This window comes from Crocodylus porosus, unplaced genomic scaffold (genome assembly GCF_001723895.1).
Source record: "Crocodylus porosus isolate Cpor-Errol unplaced genomic scaffold, CroPor_comp1, whole genome shotgun sequence".
Lineage (NCBI taxonomy): Eukaryota > Metazoa > Chordata > Crocodylia > Crocodylidae > Crocodylus > Crocodylus porosus.
This window is the reverse complement of record NW_017728909.1, coordinates 64,386,811-64,401,435: the sequence shown is the minus strand read 5'-3', so window position 1 is coordinate 64,401,435 and position 14,625 is coordinate 64,386,811. Positions and strand designations below refer to the sequence as shown.

Below are 14,625 nucleotides of genomic sequence, written 5' to 3'. Positions count from 1 at the left end.
TTGTGTCTGACTGTAGTTTATTGTTGCTCTGATGAACTGATTCTTGGCATATGAGGGTGTCAGCCTGTCCATGCTGATCAACCCGGCCAGGTCAGGCGTGCATGCGTGCATGCGTGTGTGTGTGTGTGTCTGATTTGGGGACTGGAAGAACCCAGCCCCACTGAACTGAGTCCTGCAAGATAGCTCCATTGGGGATGGGGGCTTGCAGAAGAGAGAGATACAGCTCTGTTTAGAAACACAAGTAACACAGGCAGCACATTGACAGAATTACCAAGACCCTAGCCCTAATAAATGAGTACACCCCAAAGTAGTGGGCAAATCTGGTAACACCAATGGGAGGGAAAAGAAACATTTAATACAAACTGAAATCCCCTTTAGTTTGGAGGGTGCTAATAGACTAGACATGTACTCATCATCTCATATTCATGTCAAACCCTAAAGATTATTGAGAAGCCAGTTTCTTAAACTGCTGAGATTCTTCTCCAGCCATCTAATATTCTTTGTTATGGTTTCCAGCACAACTCGAGTGATTTTTAGCTGTGATCCTTGGTTATTTAGCGACTTAAAGAAGATCTTCACCTGAAAAAAATGATAGTCATTAGTGTCTGAGGTCAAATTTTGCCTGCATTTAAACGGCTCTTAGGAAAACATAGGCCAAATAGCAGGAATTAGAAAGGCCAAAGTTGGTCACACTGATTGTGACTCTAAGAAAACTCAGATGTATCATACACCAGACTTTTCCAGCAATCCCCTCCCTCCTTCAGTCAAGTACCCTCAAAGAGTAAAATAACATTGAATAAAATAACTAAGTTGAATCAGCTTTAGATAAAAGCACCAAAAAGCCCCGTTAAAGCACCCGACCTATACAGACACTGGGCGAGCCAGGTCAAACTAACATGAAGCCTCTTCTGAGCATGGGCACTTGGTGCAAGGGTGTGCCGAGCTTAAAGTAAAACAGTGTTTTGGCGGGGGTGGGGGTGTTTTGCGGGGGCAGTGTTTTGCGGGGGTGGGGGTGTCATGTCTGTAAGCAACCTAAATGAATAACAAAAGTATAAGTCTCTTCCCATACTAACAAAAAAGGATATATATTATAAAATGCAAGATTGACCTGTCAAAAATATAATGCACTTACGGGGCTTTAAAAATTATCACACATAATAAACTATTTTGCGATGATTATTATCAACCTTTTCAAGTTATTAAAATGATTTCCAAATCTTTAATTCTTCTTTCCTTATTAATATCTCATCACTGAAATATTGAAAGATCACTGTCCTTTGACGGCTGTTCTGGGCAGTTAAGCCTTTTTATTTGTAAACTGAAGACAAAGGAATGTATACATTCACAATAGGTTTTAATAAAAAGTTACAAACCTCTTCTAGTTCATCTCTGGATGAAAAGTGGGATGTAGTGCCAAAGATAATAGTTCGAATGGAGAAAGAAGCTAATTCAAACCTGTAAACAAGGAAGGGAAAAATAAATAGTAATAATACAAACAACATACAATAACAGAACTACATTCTATGGTGTGTGCTTATCTTTTTTCTAATAAGTATTTTTGTTTAAATTAGAGCAACACAGTCAAATTTAAAAAAAATGCAGCCTTACCCAGCCCACAAATAACACAGGAGACTACTAAACCGAAAACATTTTTAAACTTAATTTGCTTTTCACTTTTTATGTTGTTTTTCCAATTCTCTGAAGAATAGTAGAAACAACTTAGTTTTTCAGAATGTCTCTATTCAGCTTCTTGCAGGGATACAAAGACTGGGCATGCTACAAACACAGAACACATGCTTCCTCTGTGGTGAAGGCAGACACTCACCCCTTCTTCCCACATTCTTCACCTCCTACCACAAGTAGAATACAGGAAGACAACACCTTACATTCATTCGGATAGTTAATACTGGTTACAAGTGAATAAGAGATGTAGGTGCATAATGAAGATGGGATTTCTTAAAATATGAACCCCATGAGACACAAGGGCTAGATTTGGGTAGCTAAAGCAAAGTAGCCTCATCTTCAAATATAAAAATTTATTCCATTTCAACAGTAGAATAGTGATCCTTCTTTATCGTTATTTGCAAGCAGTTGCCAATAATGGTGGCTGAAGTAGACAAGCAGATACCAACTTTTCAAGAAGCTTTTTCCAGTTTTCTCTGACAAAATTCCAGGCAAGTCTCTGTCCCTCTGGGTTCCTGGCTATAGCATGAAGAAGAATTGCCAGATTCTGAGTCTTGATAACTTCACCTTCCATGCCTAGTGTAATTAGCCTGCAGAAATGAAAACAGGCAGTTTCAGTCTGTTTCTAGTCTGCCGGTAGCAGAGACTGTTAGACCACCACTCAATACACATTTCCTTCCAACAAAAGTACTACTAATAAAAGAGGAGCAGGAGAGATAAAACAGACAACAGTTCAGTGCTTGAAATATATCAGTTTTTAAGTCTGTTTTAATTGGGTGCTGCTACAGCATTTTTCATATATTACTACTGCTTTTTAGGAAAAATTCTTCATGATTTCAATGCATTTGCATAATACATTGTGTTATGTCGGGGCCCACAATGACCACTTAACATGAGCCACTACTATTTTGCAAAAGATGATTCCAGAACTGTTGCTGCTCAGTTATTTTGATATAAAATTTGTAGAGTGTACAGATAATTTGATTTATATTTTCTTTTGCTTTAACTACAGATCCTGCAAGCTGGACATGGAATGTGAAAAACATGTTAGCGTCTTGGGGTTATTTGTCCCCAGTTAAGATTCTTGTAGTCTGCAATCTACTAATGATATAAAATCCAAAACAAAATCCAGCTTCTCTCTTGGAGGAGTATTGGTTCTAAAGTGCTAATGGAAACTTTTTTGAGTCACCTAATTAACAAGACCTGACTCTGAACATAAACAGGGATCAGATCTATGTGATTGCTTGTCAGAACTGAACTATAAAAGTTTGTAATCTCTTTGTTGCATGATTTGTAATATTCCATAAACCTCCAATGGTCCTGTGGATTATCAAGATCAGGCCAAGTTCTCTTGGAGTGTCAGCTCATTAATAAATTATTTAGGAAAATGATGAAGTAAATAAAAATAGAATTCCACATTTGAAATGTGTTACCAAGCTGCTATTGGATTGTCATGCTTTCACAGCTCCTTGGAGACGAAATGTGATACTGTTTTGTTTTAAATAATTCAACAAAGACAATTCTTACTTTGCCAGTTTTTCATGATGCCTGCTTGTGGTCAAAGCATAGAGGATTTTGTTCTTTTCTGCATCCGAAACAGATAGACTATACTGCTTCAGTAGATAATTCCATCCTGCTCCTGTTTGTGCTCCAACTGAGTAGACTGTCTTTAAAAGATCTGTTGGAAGGCTGTGGCATTAAACAAAGGTAAGGAAAGAGAAGGAGGGTCAGATGATTTTAGACTTCTTAGTGCCTTCACAGATGTGCAATACTATAGTCGCTCACAGACATGTACAATGTATTTATAGTATATAATGATTTTCCATATGTTTCACATGTCAGATGCTCTGACACTGCATGGTCAATTCTAGTTCTGTGCCATTTGTCTAGCATTTTGTTTTGCATGCACCACAAATTATGGTAATAAAGTCAGACCACTTCATATTTACTTCATGAAAACAACTGGGCCAAAATTAGAAGTGTTCTCTGACACATTGCAAAGAGTTTCCATGAAAATTGATTTAATATGGATTTTGCGAAAAGATAAGAAAATGTACAGAATTTTGAGCATTTTATATGGCACTATGAATATTTCACACTTCTTCAGTCAAGCCTTGTTGCCACCTAGCGTCATTTTTTTAAAAGCAGAAATGTGCTTTTTACTTTTACTCTGTGAATCTAGATATAACCAGAAAATAGCAAAGCTAAATGGAATCTAGGAGCTTTAGAAGCTGAGAAGGTCAGTTCAAATACAGTGATAAAAGAATAAGCTGAATCCCTCATGCTTGCTGCAATTTCAAGCAGCTAGAAGCCCACTCTCTACTCAAGAAGTCCCAGATTATTTAATCTTTCAACTTCCTACCATGTCCCTAACTTGTCTTTCTTGGACCCAGTCACAGGGAGCAAACCCTTCCAGTCACTGCTTGTGTGACTTTGAGTAGCTAGAATAAGAACTCAGGCTAGAACTTCTTGGTTTGCTAACAAGTACGTGATATCATGTGGGGGCAGGAACAGTACACCAGTTCTTCAGCAGAGTGATGAATGATCTATAAACATGTGAGAAAACATGCATCATTCAAAAGGGACTGGAAATGTTATGGTGCACTATTTAAAGACAGTGACTAGCAGCGTCTGGGAATTGAAAAAGGTCAATAATAATACTTTGATTCCAAATACTATATATAGATCATGTACAAAGACCACTAGTCAGAAACTACCATAGTTACAAAATAAGGAATAATAGAAATGAATCTAGTTTGAAAAACAATCAAGGTGCAAAAAAAAAAATCTCTCTGCTGTTTGAAACACTGCATCAACACTCTGGTCTTGCAGAATATTATTACAGTTCATCATATGTAACAACCGGGGCAAAATATAGAATATCCCAAAGCAAATAATGTAAATATATGTTAAACAAGTTATTGATTCATCTATCTATGCACCCACCAGCCAGACAAAAGTCTGTTCACCTACTAAAACAGGGAAAGGTATTTCTTTGAATTGACAAGTGTAATATTATGAATATTTTCTTCATCAGTCATCGTGGTGCAAATTAGTTATGCACTGATGCAAAGGGAAGTAGGGAAAGGAATTTCTTCTACTGAGACTGGTAAATGTCATGCTATATTAGCCAGGCATATATTTATGTAATTCCTAGACTGTAGATTTAGTTGATACATTTACCATATTACTGATATTTTTCCTTCTAAATACTGCAGTAAATTCAAGCATAAAAAAATAACCCTGGAAAGCTACACAAAGACAGTCCCATTTGCATTACACTTAATGGGTTGAGAACTATGCTGGACGTTATATTCCATTATGTATATGTATATGGAAGACCAGTAGTGTAATTAAGGTGGAGCCAATGGGGCAACCACCCCGGGCACTGAGTTGCGGGGAGGAGGGTCTGAAAAAAGTGGATGCTGCTGGCAGCTACACAATTGCAGCAGCAACTGGAAATCCCTACCACCCCTGTGCCCCATGCACCCGCCTGGGTTCCTATGCTGCTATTTGAGACTGATGTCACTACTGAGCTTACGGACTCCTATACATGTGCAGGGAGCCGATTCCAATGCACCGGAAATCAAGCATGTTGGAGAGTATTGGATTAATCGAGTCTGCTAGAGTGCAGAAATGAACGTGCCACGGCACACTTAAGAGTCAAGTGTATCAGCATCCCTATGCTGAAAAATGGCAGCGGGTGCTTTGAGCTAAAACTCATTTGGTGAGCTTTAGTTCAAAGCACCCCACCACCATTTTTCAGAATGCTGATACCCATGATGCTCAGGTGCTTTTAATTAGTGTGGCTCGCTAATTGAAGCACACCCCCCACACCTCCAGAGTATGTGTAAAAATGCTCTTATTCTCCAGAGTGTGCAAGGAGTGTAACAGGGCCTCTAACCCTTATTACTCAGAGCAGCATTGCTATGAGGCTGTGAAGTATAGTGGGTTCAAGCAACAGAGAAAAAGGGCTGAATGGCCCCAGTCTGCAAACCCCAAGCAACAGAATGCCAGGCCACTGGTCAGATTACCAACACCTATGCCCAGTTATGAGGGAAAAGAGTCAAGTAACTGGAAGGAGCTGGAGTTGGGGGCTGGAGTCCTGGCCTGGAGTTCATTCTGGCCCAGATCAAGGCCACACTCTATTTTTCTGAGGGCAGCCGCCCAGATTTATACAAATTTACCAGCCAGGCATGGCAGGTGAGGCAGCAGGGCAGTAGTCTGGTGAGACTAGATGAACAATGGGCTTAGGGTAGCTGCTGGGGGACACCATAGACACCTTTAAAGATAGGTCCCATTACAGGAGATTCTACAGCCATGTCCATGTCCTTTGCTGTGGCCCAAAGAGATTGCGAAGGTTGCCATCTGTATAGCGTTTTGAGAAAAATAGTGGGACGGAGGAATTTTGTCCTGGAAGAGTGTCTCCTAGCATTGGTATACTAGCCATGTGGGACTAGGCTGGACAGCCACAACTGACTTTTAAATTTAATTTTTCTTGTAATGACAGTAAATGCACGTGGCTTTTTCAAGCAGTGGCAAATAACTATAATATGCCCTGCACTAGAAAAGCAGGAAATCAAGCCTAATAAGTAAATTAGTAGAAAGAAGAAAAAGCGTTGGATAGCTTTTCATATTAACAAACTTATTTTCCAATCTAATACACTGCTAGTCACACTAGAATAAAAGATTATTCATTCCTTTTCCATTTCAGATAGCAAAAGGTTTCCTATTTAACCATCCTGTAAAAGCCTGTGGTAGGAAAGAAAACTAAACATTTGGTAAAAAAAAAAAAAAAAGCCTAAATGAAAGAAAGTACGCAAGCCATTTACTCTAAATTTCCACCAGATCCCATCCACTGGCTGAAAAGCTCATTTGCCTTCTGGAGACAGGGAGAATAGCGCAGATCACAGGCGAGGAGCAGTAGATCAGAACGAAGCATTCTGTCGGAAACAGAGCCTTCATCATTCCAGGTCTGCCTGTCAATCACCGGCTTAAAAGACCGCAGGATATACTTCTGCAGAGAGAATATAGCCCAGTTAGTCCTACTGCCACATATTACACTCCTGCTTTGTAACCATACACATGGTTACACCAATTCTACGGCTGTAATCCATTTGTTACAACTGTATTTCATAATCAGATGTCAAGCTCATCCCTGCTCTGGTGTCTACTCTTTGAACATCTTTTAGATAAATGAATTCTTTGTAACAAGGCCAGACAACAGTGGGCATCTAGCTGTGACACTGTTAAAAAAATGTCTATTATGTGTAGTTCTGCTTAACATGGCAGCTGGCAATCATTTTTCAACACGGTTACAGGTCTTTATGCGAAATGAAGAGAAGCTCTTTGTCTCATTCCCATATGGCGGGGTGAGAAATTATTGATGTGTTGCCCCCAAAGAGCTTACAGTTTACATTGACCTAAGCTAGAACGTAATCTAGAGAGGGTGGGAATGAGGGCAAGGACTGGTCACGGGGAAGAAGAGCCATGAGAGTTTCCTGCTCGCATTAGCCAGAAAGCTTCAGTGCCTTTGGAATGCAAGGCCAGAGGCTACACCAGTCACTCGGTAGCACCAGACTCTTGGTGTAACTCCATGAGTCAGAGCAGCGCTCCTTGGAGCATGCCTTAAAGAACAGGAGCAGCGGAAATCACAGTCATGGCTCATTACTGTGTGTGTTGACACCAGGCTGAATAACACAAGCCAGAACAAAGGGATAGTAGTGTATGGTGTTTGTAGCCTGGAAAATTTGACATGAGGGTTTGAGGTTTTCTTTGGTTTATTGAAAGCTAAGGGGGATACCTTCTGAACATGGAACTGGGAAGCTGCTTTGTGTATTCCAGTTTTTTTTTTAGAGACAATTGCAAGTTTTCCCCCAAATTAAAATTGTACCTTAAGGTGTTCTGAGACACTAGAAATATTTCTTCTCTCCATCACATGGTAGATTGATTCCAGGTAGCCCAAGCCTTTCAGAAATACTATGTTATTGGTTTCATGTTGGAGATACCGAGTCAGATCGAGGGCTCTGTCTAATGAGAGCCTTCCCGCACTGAGGGGGAAGAAATATACATAAGCTCAACATTTTGAATGTAACATAGCTTTGTTCTTCTCCACATCTTGCCTGTCATACTGTGCTCAGCACTGTAAGTCATGAGGCCTGGACTTTACTCTCAGCTCAGTTGGTAACTAAGAACCTATTGGTAACTAAGCCAATATACCCTGAAGTTAAAGCAAGACTTTGATTGTCAGCTCAGGCACTAACTAAATAACTTTAGACTAATCACCTGAACTGAATTTGTGCTGGAGTTTTCCTAGCTTTAAAATTAGGATAACTATGTAAATCTTTGGAACCAAGACCATTTTCTGATTGGAACTCTATAAAAATACTGCTGCTGGTCTATCCTGGGGAAAGTTGTCAGGATCAAACACTAGATCACTTTAAGGCTAAGTACAGACATTCAGAAGGTTAAATCGGGTTCCAAAATGGCCACCTGATTTAAACTTAGCTTGTCTTGATGCCGACCTTACACTGACAGATCCAATCTCAGTGACTGGCAATCAGTCTAGACCTGTAACTGAACAGAAGTTCCATGCACACAAGCCAGTCTAAAAATTGCAAATAAACCTGGATCTATGTTATATCAGACTCATTCAATTTAGGTCACATTGGTGCATGGAACTTCTGTCCACTTCCCCTGCACACCCCCAGGGCTGGGAAAACCCAGCCACTGGCCCCAGCCCTGGGGTTGCTCTTTTCAATCCCCACTTTCCCCACACTGGTCTATTTTTTGGCCCCCAGCCTCTTGCTTCCCTGCCAGCCAGCACTCTCAACCCCCATCCTACAAGTTGCCCCAAGTGCAGCCACAATTTTTTAGCATTTGCTACTACTGGAGCTAAACAAATAAGTCCTGGTGGGGGGAGGGGCAGGAGGGATGCAGGTGTAGGTTCACTGGGGGGGGGCCCACCTCACCCATGGGTCACGCCTGGCGCCCACCCCACCTGCAAGTTGTGCCTGTTCCCCCAACCCCTCGCAGTTTGTGCCTGACCCCCTAAACTTCATGGATTGTGCCTGCTCCCTCTACATATCATGAGCTGTGCCTGCCCCCCACCCCACCTAGTCTCCCTATCCCTTACGGGTTGCACCTGCTCTCCCTATCCTTCTGTCCCCTCCCCCCTCAAACCACACTCACAGGTTGCACCTGCCCCCCGCCCACACCCATGGGTTTTTGCCTGCCTTCCCCCCACTCATGGGTTGTGCCTGCCACCCACCCCACCCGTGGGTTGCGCTTGCTGTCCCTGCCCCTCACAGGTTCCTCTGGCCCTGCCCCCCCAAACCGCACTCGCAGGTCATGCCTGCCCCTCCACCACACCCATGGGGTGCACCTGCCTTCCCCCCCAGCTATGGGTTGTGCCTGCCCCCCTGATCCCCTGGCAATCCCCTTCAACCTGCTGGATCCCTAAGCCCCTAGCTAGACCCACCCTGTCATGATTTACCTGATATCAGGCAGCTATTTTGAACTGATTTAACCTCCCCCTAACACCCCCAAATAGTTGTACTTAGCCTAAAGGACTCTAAGATGATAGGTGACAAGCAAGCTCATTCTATTAAAATGATCTTATGCACAGATGGTACAACTGCCTGACCTAGTTTTGGGTGCTTTGTGGTTGTCTCAGTACCAAATATCCTGTCCTTTGATTTGCTGCTTAGGCACTATCGTGAATCTTCAGCTTCAATAATTTGAGCCAGATAAACTACAACAGGAGGTCAGAGCAGGGGTAAGCTTTACATATATCTGGTAGACACACTTCTATAATTTATCCACAGTTACTTCCATTCTTCACTTTCACTACAGTTTATCCTTAGATTTTTTCATGGAGTCAAAAGTAACAACCCATACATCATTATGAGCTACTACCTTTCCTTATTAGTCTTGCATCATGTCTACACATATGGTGTCCCTACTTCATCTCTTTACCTAGCATTCCTAGGTAAGCGGCATCCTAGGTAAACAGCTCTGAACAAGTTTAAGTATCCTGCCAGGAGATGTCCAAAGAACAAGAGGACAAGCATCTTGCTTTCAATTATAGGCATGGGAATCACCTATATTCACAGTTATGCCTGAATATCAGGACAGAACTCTGTTTTGAGCTGACAAAAGTACAGGTATCAGAAAGTGCAAGCTTAAGCCCAGATCCTAAAATGAATTCTGCATGGGTGGACCCTTGCTCCTGCCCCATTTTATTGTGGGATTCAGCCTATTTCTTGAGCATAGCCACTTTTCAATATATATTTTGTGGAGAAGAGGGAGGCAGAAGAGAGATCACTGCTAAAAAGTAGAGAGTGGACATGAATCTCTTATGTAGGATTTAGCATGGTGCCTTTTCTAAAAGAGCAGAAGAGGTTCAGATAAGAATCTTGATGGGCCAAATCCTTTTATCTATGACTATATAATTCTCTTTGAGAGAGGTAGCTAGCAGTATTAGTCGGAAGTCAGGCAGAAGGGAGGGTAGAGTTGTACTTTATAGACTATTGAAATTAGAGATGTATAACATAAGCTGAGGGCTTACTTCATTAGGCAGCATTTGTATACTGTACATCTCTGACTTAGTCCATAAGGCACGAATCTATCCTACCTTCTGCCTATAATTTGTTTTTCTGTAGCAACTAGAAATACCCATCATGTGTTCTCACTAGTGTTCTAGACACTGTAAAAACAAAGAAAAAAAGGCAATCCTTTTGTGGTTCATTTTATAGGAAAAAAATGTGAGTTAAAACACAAACATATGCTGTTTTTACTTTAAAAAAATAAAGTAAAATATTATGGTATAAAGCCAAACTCTCCCCACTCCCCCCTTTTCCTTCTCTTTGTCAATGAAATCTATCCACCATTAATTTGACCTGTCTTGTTCACACAGCATCAGCTCCAGGGCTAGGGCTAGTCTAAGAAAGCTAGGAAATGTTTACTGCCTCTGTTATACTGTCACTTTTACAATCAATAGTTACTAAATATTTCGCTGCTTAAGAAAATTCTCTGTTAAGCCTATATAAAAGACCTAGCATTATGATCAGAGAATAAGTTCTGTGTCATTGCCTCCCAGATCCACACCCCAAGAAAACCGACTCTAGCTGGCTATAGCTCTGGGAGTCCAGTACTCAGCGAGGAGTTGGTTGGGTGCACTTATACAAGTGAACCTCTAATTGTGCATGAAACTACTGGGAGGGGATCACTCTTTGTGTTTCCTCCTATTCAAACATGTATCTTTTTGTACATTCATATATCCACCTTGCAGGTGCAGCTTTAGCAAATAATAGGGCTGTGAGAAGCTCTGGTCACTGATGTGATTCGGTGAAGATCTGGCCTGATTTAGCGGCTGAATTTCTGAATTTGAATCAAATCTGGACAGCCTTTAATCTTTCCGAATCAAATTGGAACCCTCCAAATCAATTTGGAGAGATTCAGAGAGATTCAATGATTCGGATATAGACACAGCTTTAAAAGTTTTTTTCTACATACCTCAAGGTACCAGGTTGCTCGTGAATGCTGAGGTGCTAGGGTAGATGGAGAGTCCCACGGGAGTGTGAGGGGATCCCCAGTGCACTCGGTGGCAGACCCAGAAGTGAACCAGACGTACTTCTAGTCCACTTTTGGGTCTGCCACGGAGCATGCAGGGACCCCCCTGCCCCACCTTGGTGACTAGTGCCTTCTGGGTCTGGGGGGGCACCTGGAGTTCCCCCACAGCTGATCACTGAGCTGGGGTGGTACGGGGGGTACCATACTAAGTACTTCTGGTCCAATTCTGGGTCCATTGCCAAGCATGCGGGGGGGACCCCCCTTGTGCTCCTTTGGGATGCTCCATCTGCCCCACCATCGCAGCGTTCATGAGCCACTCCTGGTACCTCGAGATATGTAGAAAAAATATTTAAAAAGTGGTGTCTATGGCCAAATCGCTGGTTCTCCGAATCAGCATCGAATTTTCAGATTCGGATTTGGCCGAATTAAATCAGGACAGTGATCCAAATCAATTAATCGAATCGCTGTCCCCCAATTCAGGCTGAATCCAAATTTGAATCAAATACAGCCCATTTCGCACACCCCTAGCAAATGCCTATAAAGAGGCGAGGGGAGTTTTTAGGTAGCTGTTTTAGGAAACTGAAAACATAACCATGTACTTTATTTCTACATTAAAACTAGGAAGAGATTTGTTACCTGACCAGTTCAAATGCATTGTGGATCAAGTTCACTCGGTCCTGGGGACTGAAGAGTGTGTGGTTCTGATCCAGCAATGTAATAATGTTGTCCCATCCATTCCCCTCGTAGTGAACGATATAATAGCCATTCATATCTACATTGAATTTCACCCAGGCAACACCTTCCTTGAGTTTTAATGAGTCTAAATGGGGGAAAGATTCACTATAAGTATCTCATAAAGAAATAAAGTGTATTCTTGTAATGAAAAAATAAATAAAGGCACAGGTCTGCATTATACTCATCAGTAGTGCAACACAGATAAAAGAGATTTGCTGGTGGCATGACTTTATGAATAGTTTACAGGGAGAATGTTGGCATCTTGGTGGCTTACAGAATTGGTAATGGCAGTCAGGTCCTTCTCTTTTTGACACTATGTTTAGCAAAAATTGTTAGAAACTTATGGCTACCCTGTGGCCTATGTGAAACTGACTGCTTGTCTTATGCCCATTTCTCAAAAAGGCCAGAAATCATATAGGCATGGTACAAGCTGACATAATGGCCCTCCAAGCAACATGCACTTTGCATGTTGTCAGGCCAAAGGAAGTATGAAAAGGTTTCTATTGCCATTATCTTTGCTATTTCAGAGCTGAAATTTAGCCCTTTGCCAACACTAAATGCTCTTCTGTCCACAGGTGGAATCTGTTTCCTGGCAGTGATGATAAAAGTAACTATTTGTGCATTATTTAGAAAAAACATCTTGGAATTGAATTCAGTTCCAAAAGTCAGTTTTAGGTGCATTTACATGTCGTAATCACAGTGTAGCCCATGCACCAGCATCAATGCTCCCCTTATAAAAAATTGCATACAGGTCTGCAGTTTTTAGGAAAGGACCACAGATTCTCTCTGGCAAGATCTGCATCTTGTTTTCCTCAGCTAAATGCAGAGGCCTGGCAAAGAGGAAAGGAAATTAGCAGAGGTCTCTAAGGGCTCTGTCTGAATATGTTGTCTAAATATTGATTTCTGTGTGCTACATTTTTAACTGATCACTAACATGCAATCAATCATTTAGTTAACACAATCAATTCATTGGCAATGAGACCAATGATAATTCTTCATTACCTGTTTTAGTTTTTAATACATGTCTGTGAACAGTGTTGGAGCTGCTAGTGATGTAGGTAAGTGGGATATGCCAAAAATACCTGAAAGAAGCAAATATATATATAACACAGCAACATTAGTGTCTTCAGAAAAAGGGGATTAGACTGAGTTGTTTTATCTTTGTGTACTAATTAGTTTTATACTCATAATTCAAAACATGGATTTATCTAATCATCCTGCTGTAATGGTACAGAAACATATTTGAAGAGACATGAACCTTCGTAGAAAATTCACTTTTATAATAAAGTTTTATTTTCTAAATGCATATAAAGAAATATCATATTTCAGTGGAAGCACCCTATTTCATTCCTAACAGATGAGGTTTCTTTTACATTGGATTTAAGTCTGTCATCCACTCTAAAGAAAGACAATCCTCATTCTCTCTCCACTACCTGCTGAGAAATTGAGAATATATCTAATTGTTTCCTGTTCCTGTATAGTCCTCTACAGAATTTCCCATTATAGGAATTCATATTTTTTTTTACCTCTGAATAAGCCTTACATGTCTACCAGCTGCTGATCACCAGCCATGGCAATAGACTTCAGCGGCTCATCCTTATCAAGACAGGAAGAACACTTGTACAGAATAGATGGTTCAGCAATTCTCATATCACAAGCCATATCTACTACTTTTCGCATCCATCATATCAGTTCTTGATATGTAAGCTTCCTGCCTAGGTTGACCTAAATTTATTTCAGAGCAATAATATGATATTCAACTCCACAATTTTGGGTATGTCTTCCTATACCACAAGCTATACATAAATAGTGTTATTACATTTAGGTAATGGAGATACCTTGACTGCAGATTAGCCCATTCGGGATCTTCTTCAAAGACACCCTTCAGGAAACGCTCCTGTCGCAATTTGATGGTGTTTCCTTCACATTTTACAAGAACTAGTGGTATTCCTTTCTGATGTGTCCAAGTGTTCATCATTTCTTTGATCTCTGTAAGACTTCCATCATGACTGAACTGAAATTACCACAGATATAAACTATATTCAGTGAACCACTGGCAGTCTGGGCAATCAGAGCTGGCAATCGGAGAAACTCTGGTTGATTTTTGGCTCTAAGAGCAAGCCACAACTAAGCAGCAAGTTTGCATACTACACAGGGAAACACAACAATGTTTCTCCTCACAAACAGGATGGTTGCATCCAAGATGTTTGTGTAGCAAATAATAAAAAAATAATATGTTTACATTGTGGAAGCTATACTCTAAAAATGCTAGTGTAGACATTTTATGGACCAACAAAATTAAGTGTCACAAGTCTCCCTGTTACCTTCTATACCCAAAGGACAGTGAATATTTCTGTAAACCTCCTACAGGTCTCTTTCTACTTAGAGCATAAGAAAAAAATCTTATGCTTTAAGACATAGAAGTGGGAGACAGGGACCCTGTGTTCTGTTCCTGGCTGTGCCTTCCTGTTTGATTTTGGGCATTATAATAACAACTTGCTGCAAGGCCCAATCTTCAAAAGTGAGAAGCACTTTTCCTCAGTTTTGGGTTTGGCCATAATGTGTCCAAGAACCTGGCCCACCTTTACCAATACGTGTGTGTTTTCCAGAATAAAATGCATCATGAAACAACAT

General features: G+C 40.9%; 1 protein-coding gene across 1 annotated transcript in view; it reads right to left on the bottom strand.

Moving 5' to 3' along the window:
• Positions 1-339: 339 nt before the first annotated feature.
• The window catches only part of LOC109308131 (endoplasmic reticulum aminopeptidase 2-like), a 35,550-nt gene continuing 21,264 nt past the window's right edge, over positions 340-14,625 (bottom strand). The window contains exons 11-19 of the mRNA XM_019532407.1: positions 13,830-14,005; positions 12,994-13,073; positions 11,893-12,076; positions 7,577-7,733; positions 6,516-6,700; positions 3,211-3,372; positions 2,133-2,273; positions 1,374-1,455; positions 340-579 (exon numbers count right to left, since the gene is read on the bottom strand). Of these exons, the coding sequence (XP_019387952.1) occupies positions 436-579; positions 1,374-1,455; positions 2,133-2,273; positions 3,211-3,372; positions 6,516-6,700; positions 7,577-7,733; positions 11,893-12,076; positions 12,994-13,073; positions 13,830-14,005 (1,311 nt within the window). The 3' untranslated portion in view covers positions 340-435. The remainder of the gene's footprint in view (positions 580-1,373; positions 1,456-2,132; positions 2,274-3,210; positions 3,373-6,515; positions 6,701-7,576; positions 7,734-11,892; positions 12,077-12,993; positions 13,074-13,829; positions 14,006-14,625) is intronic.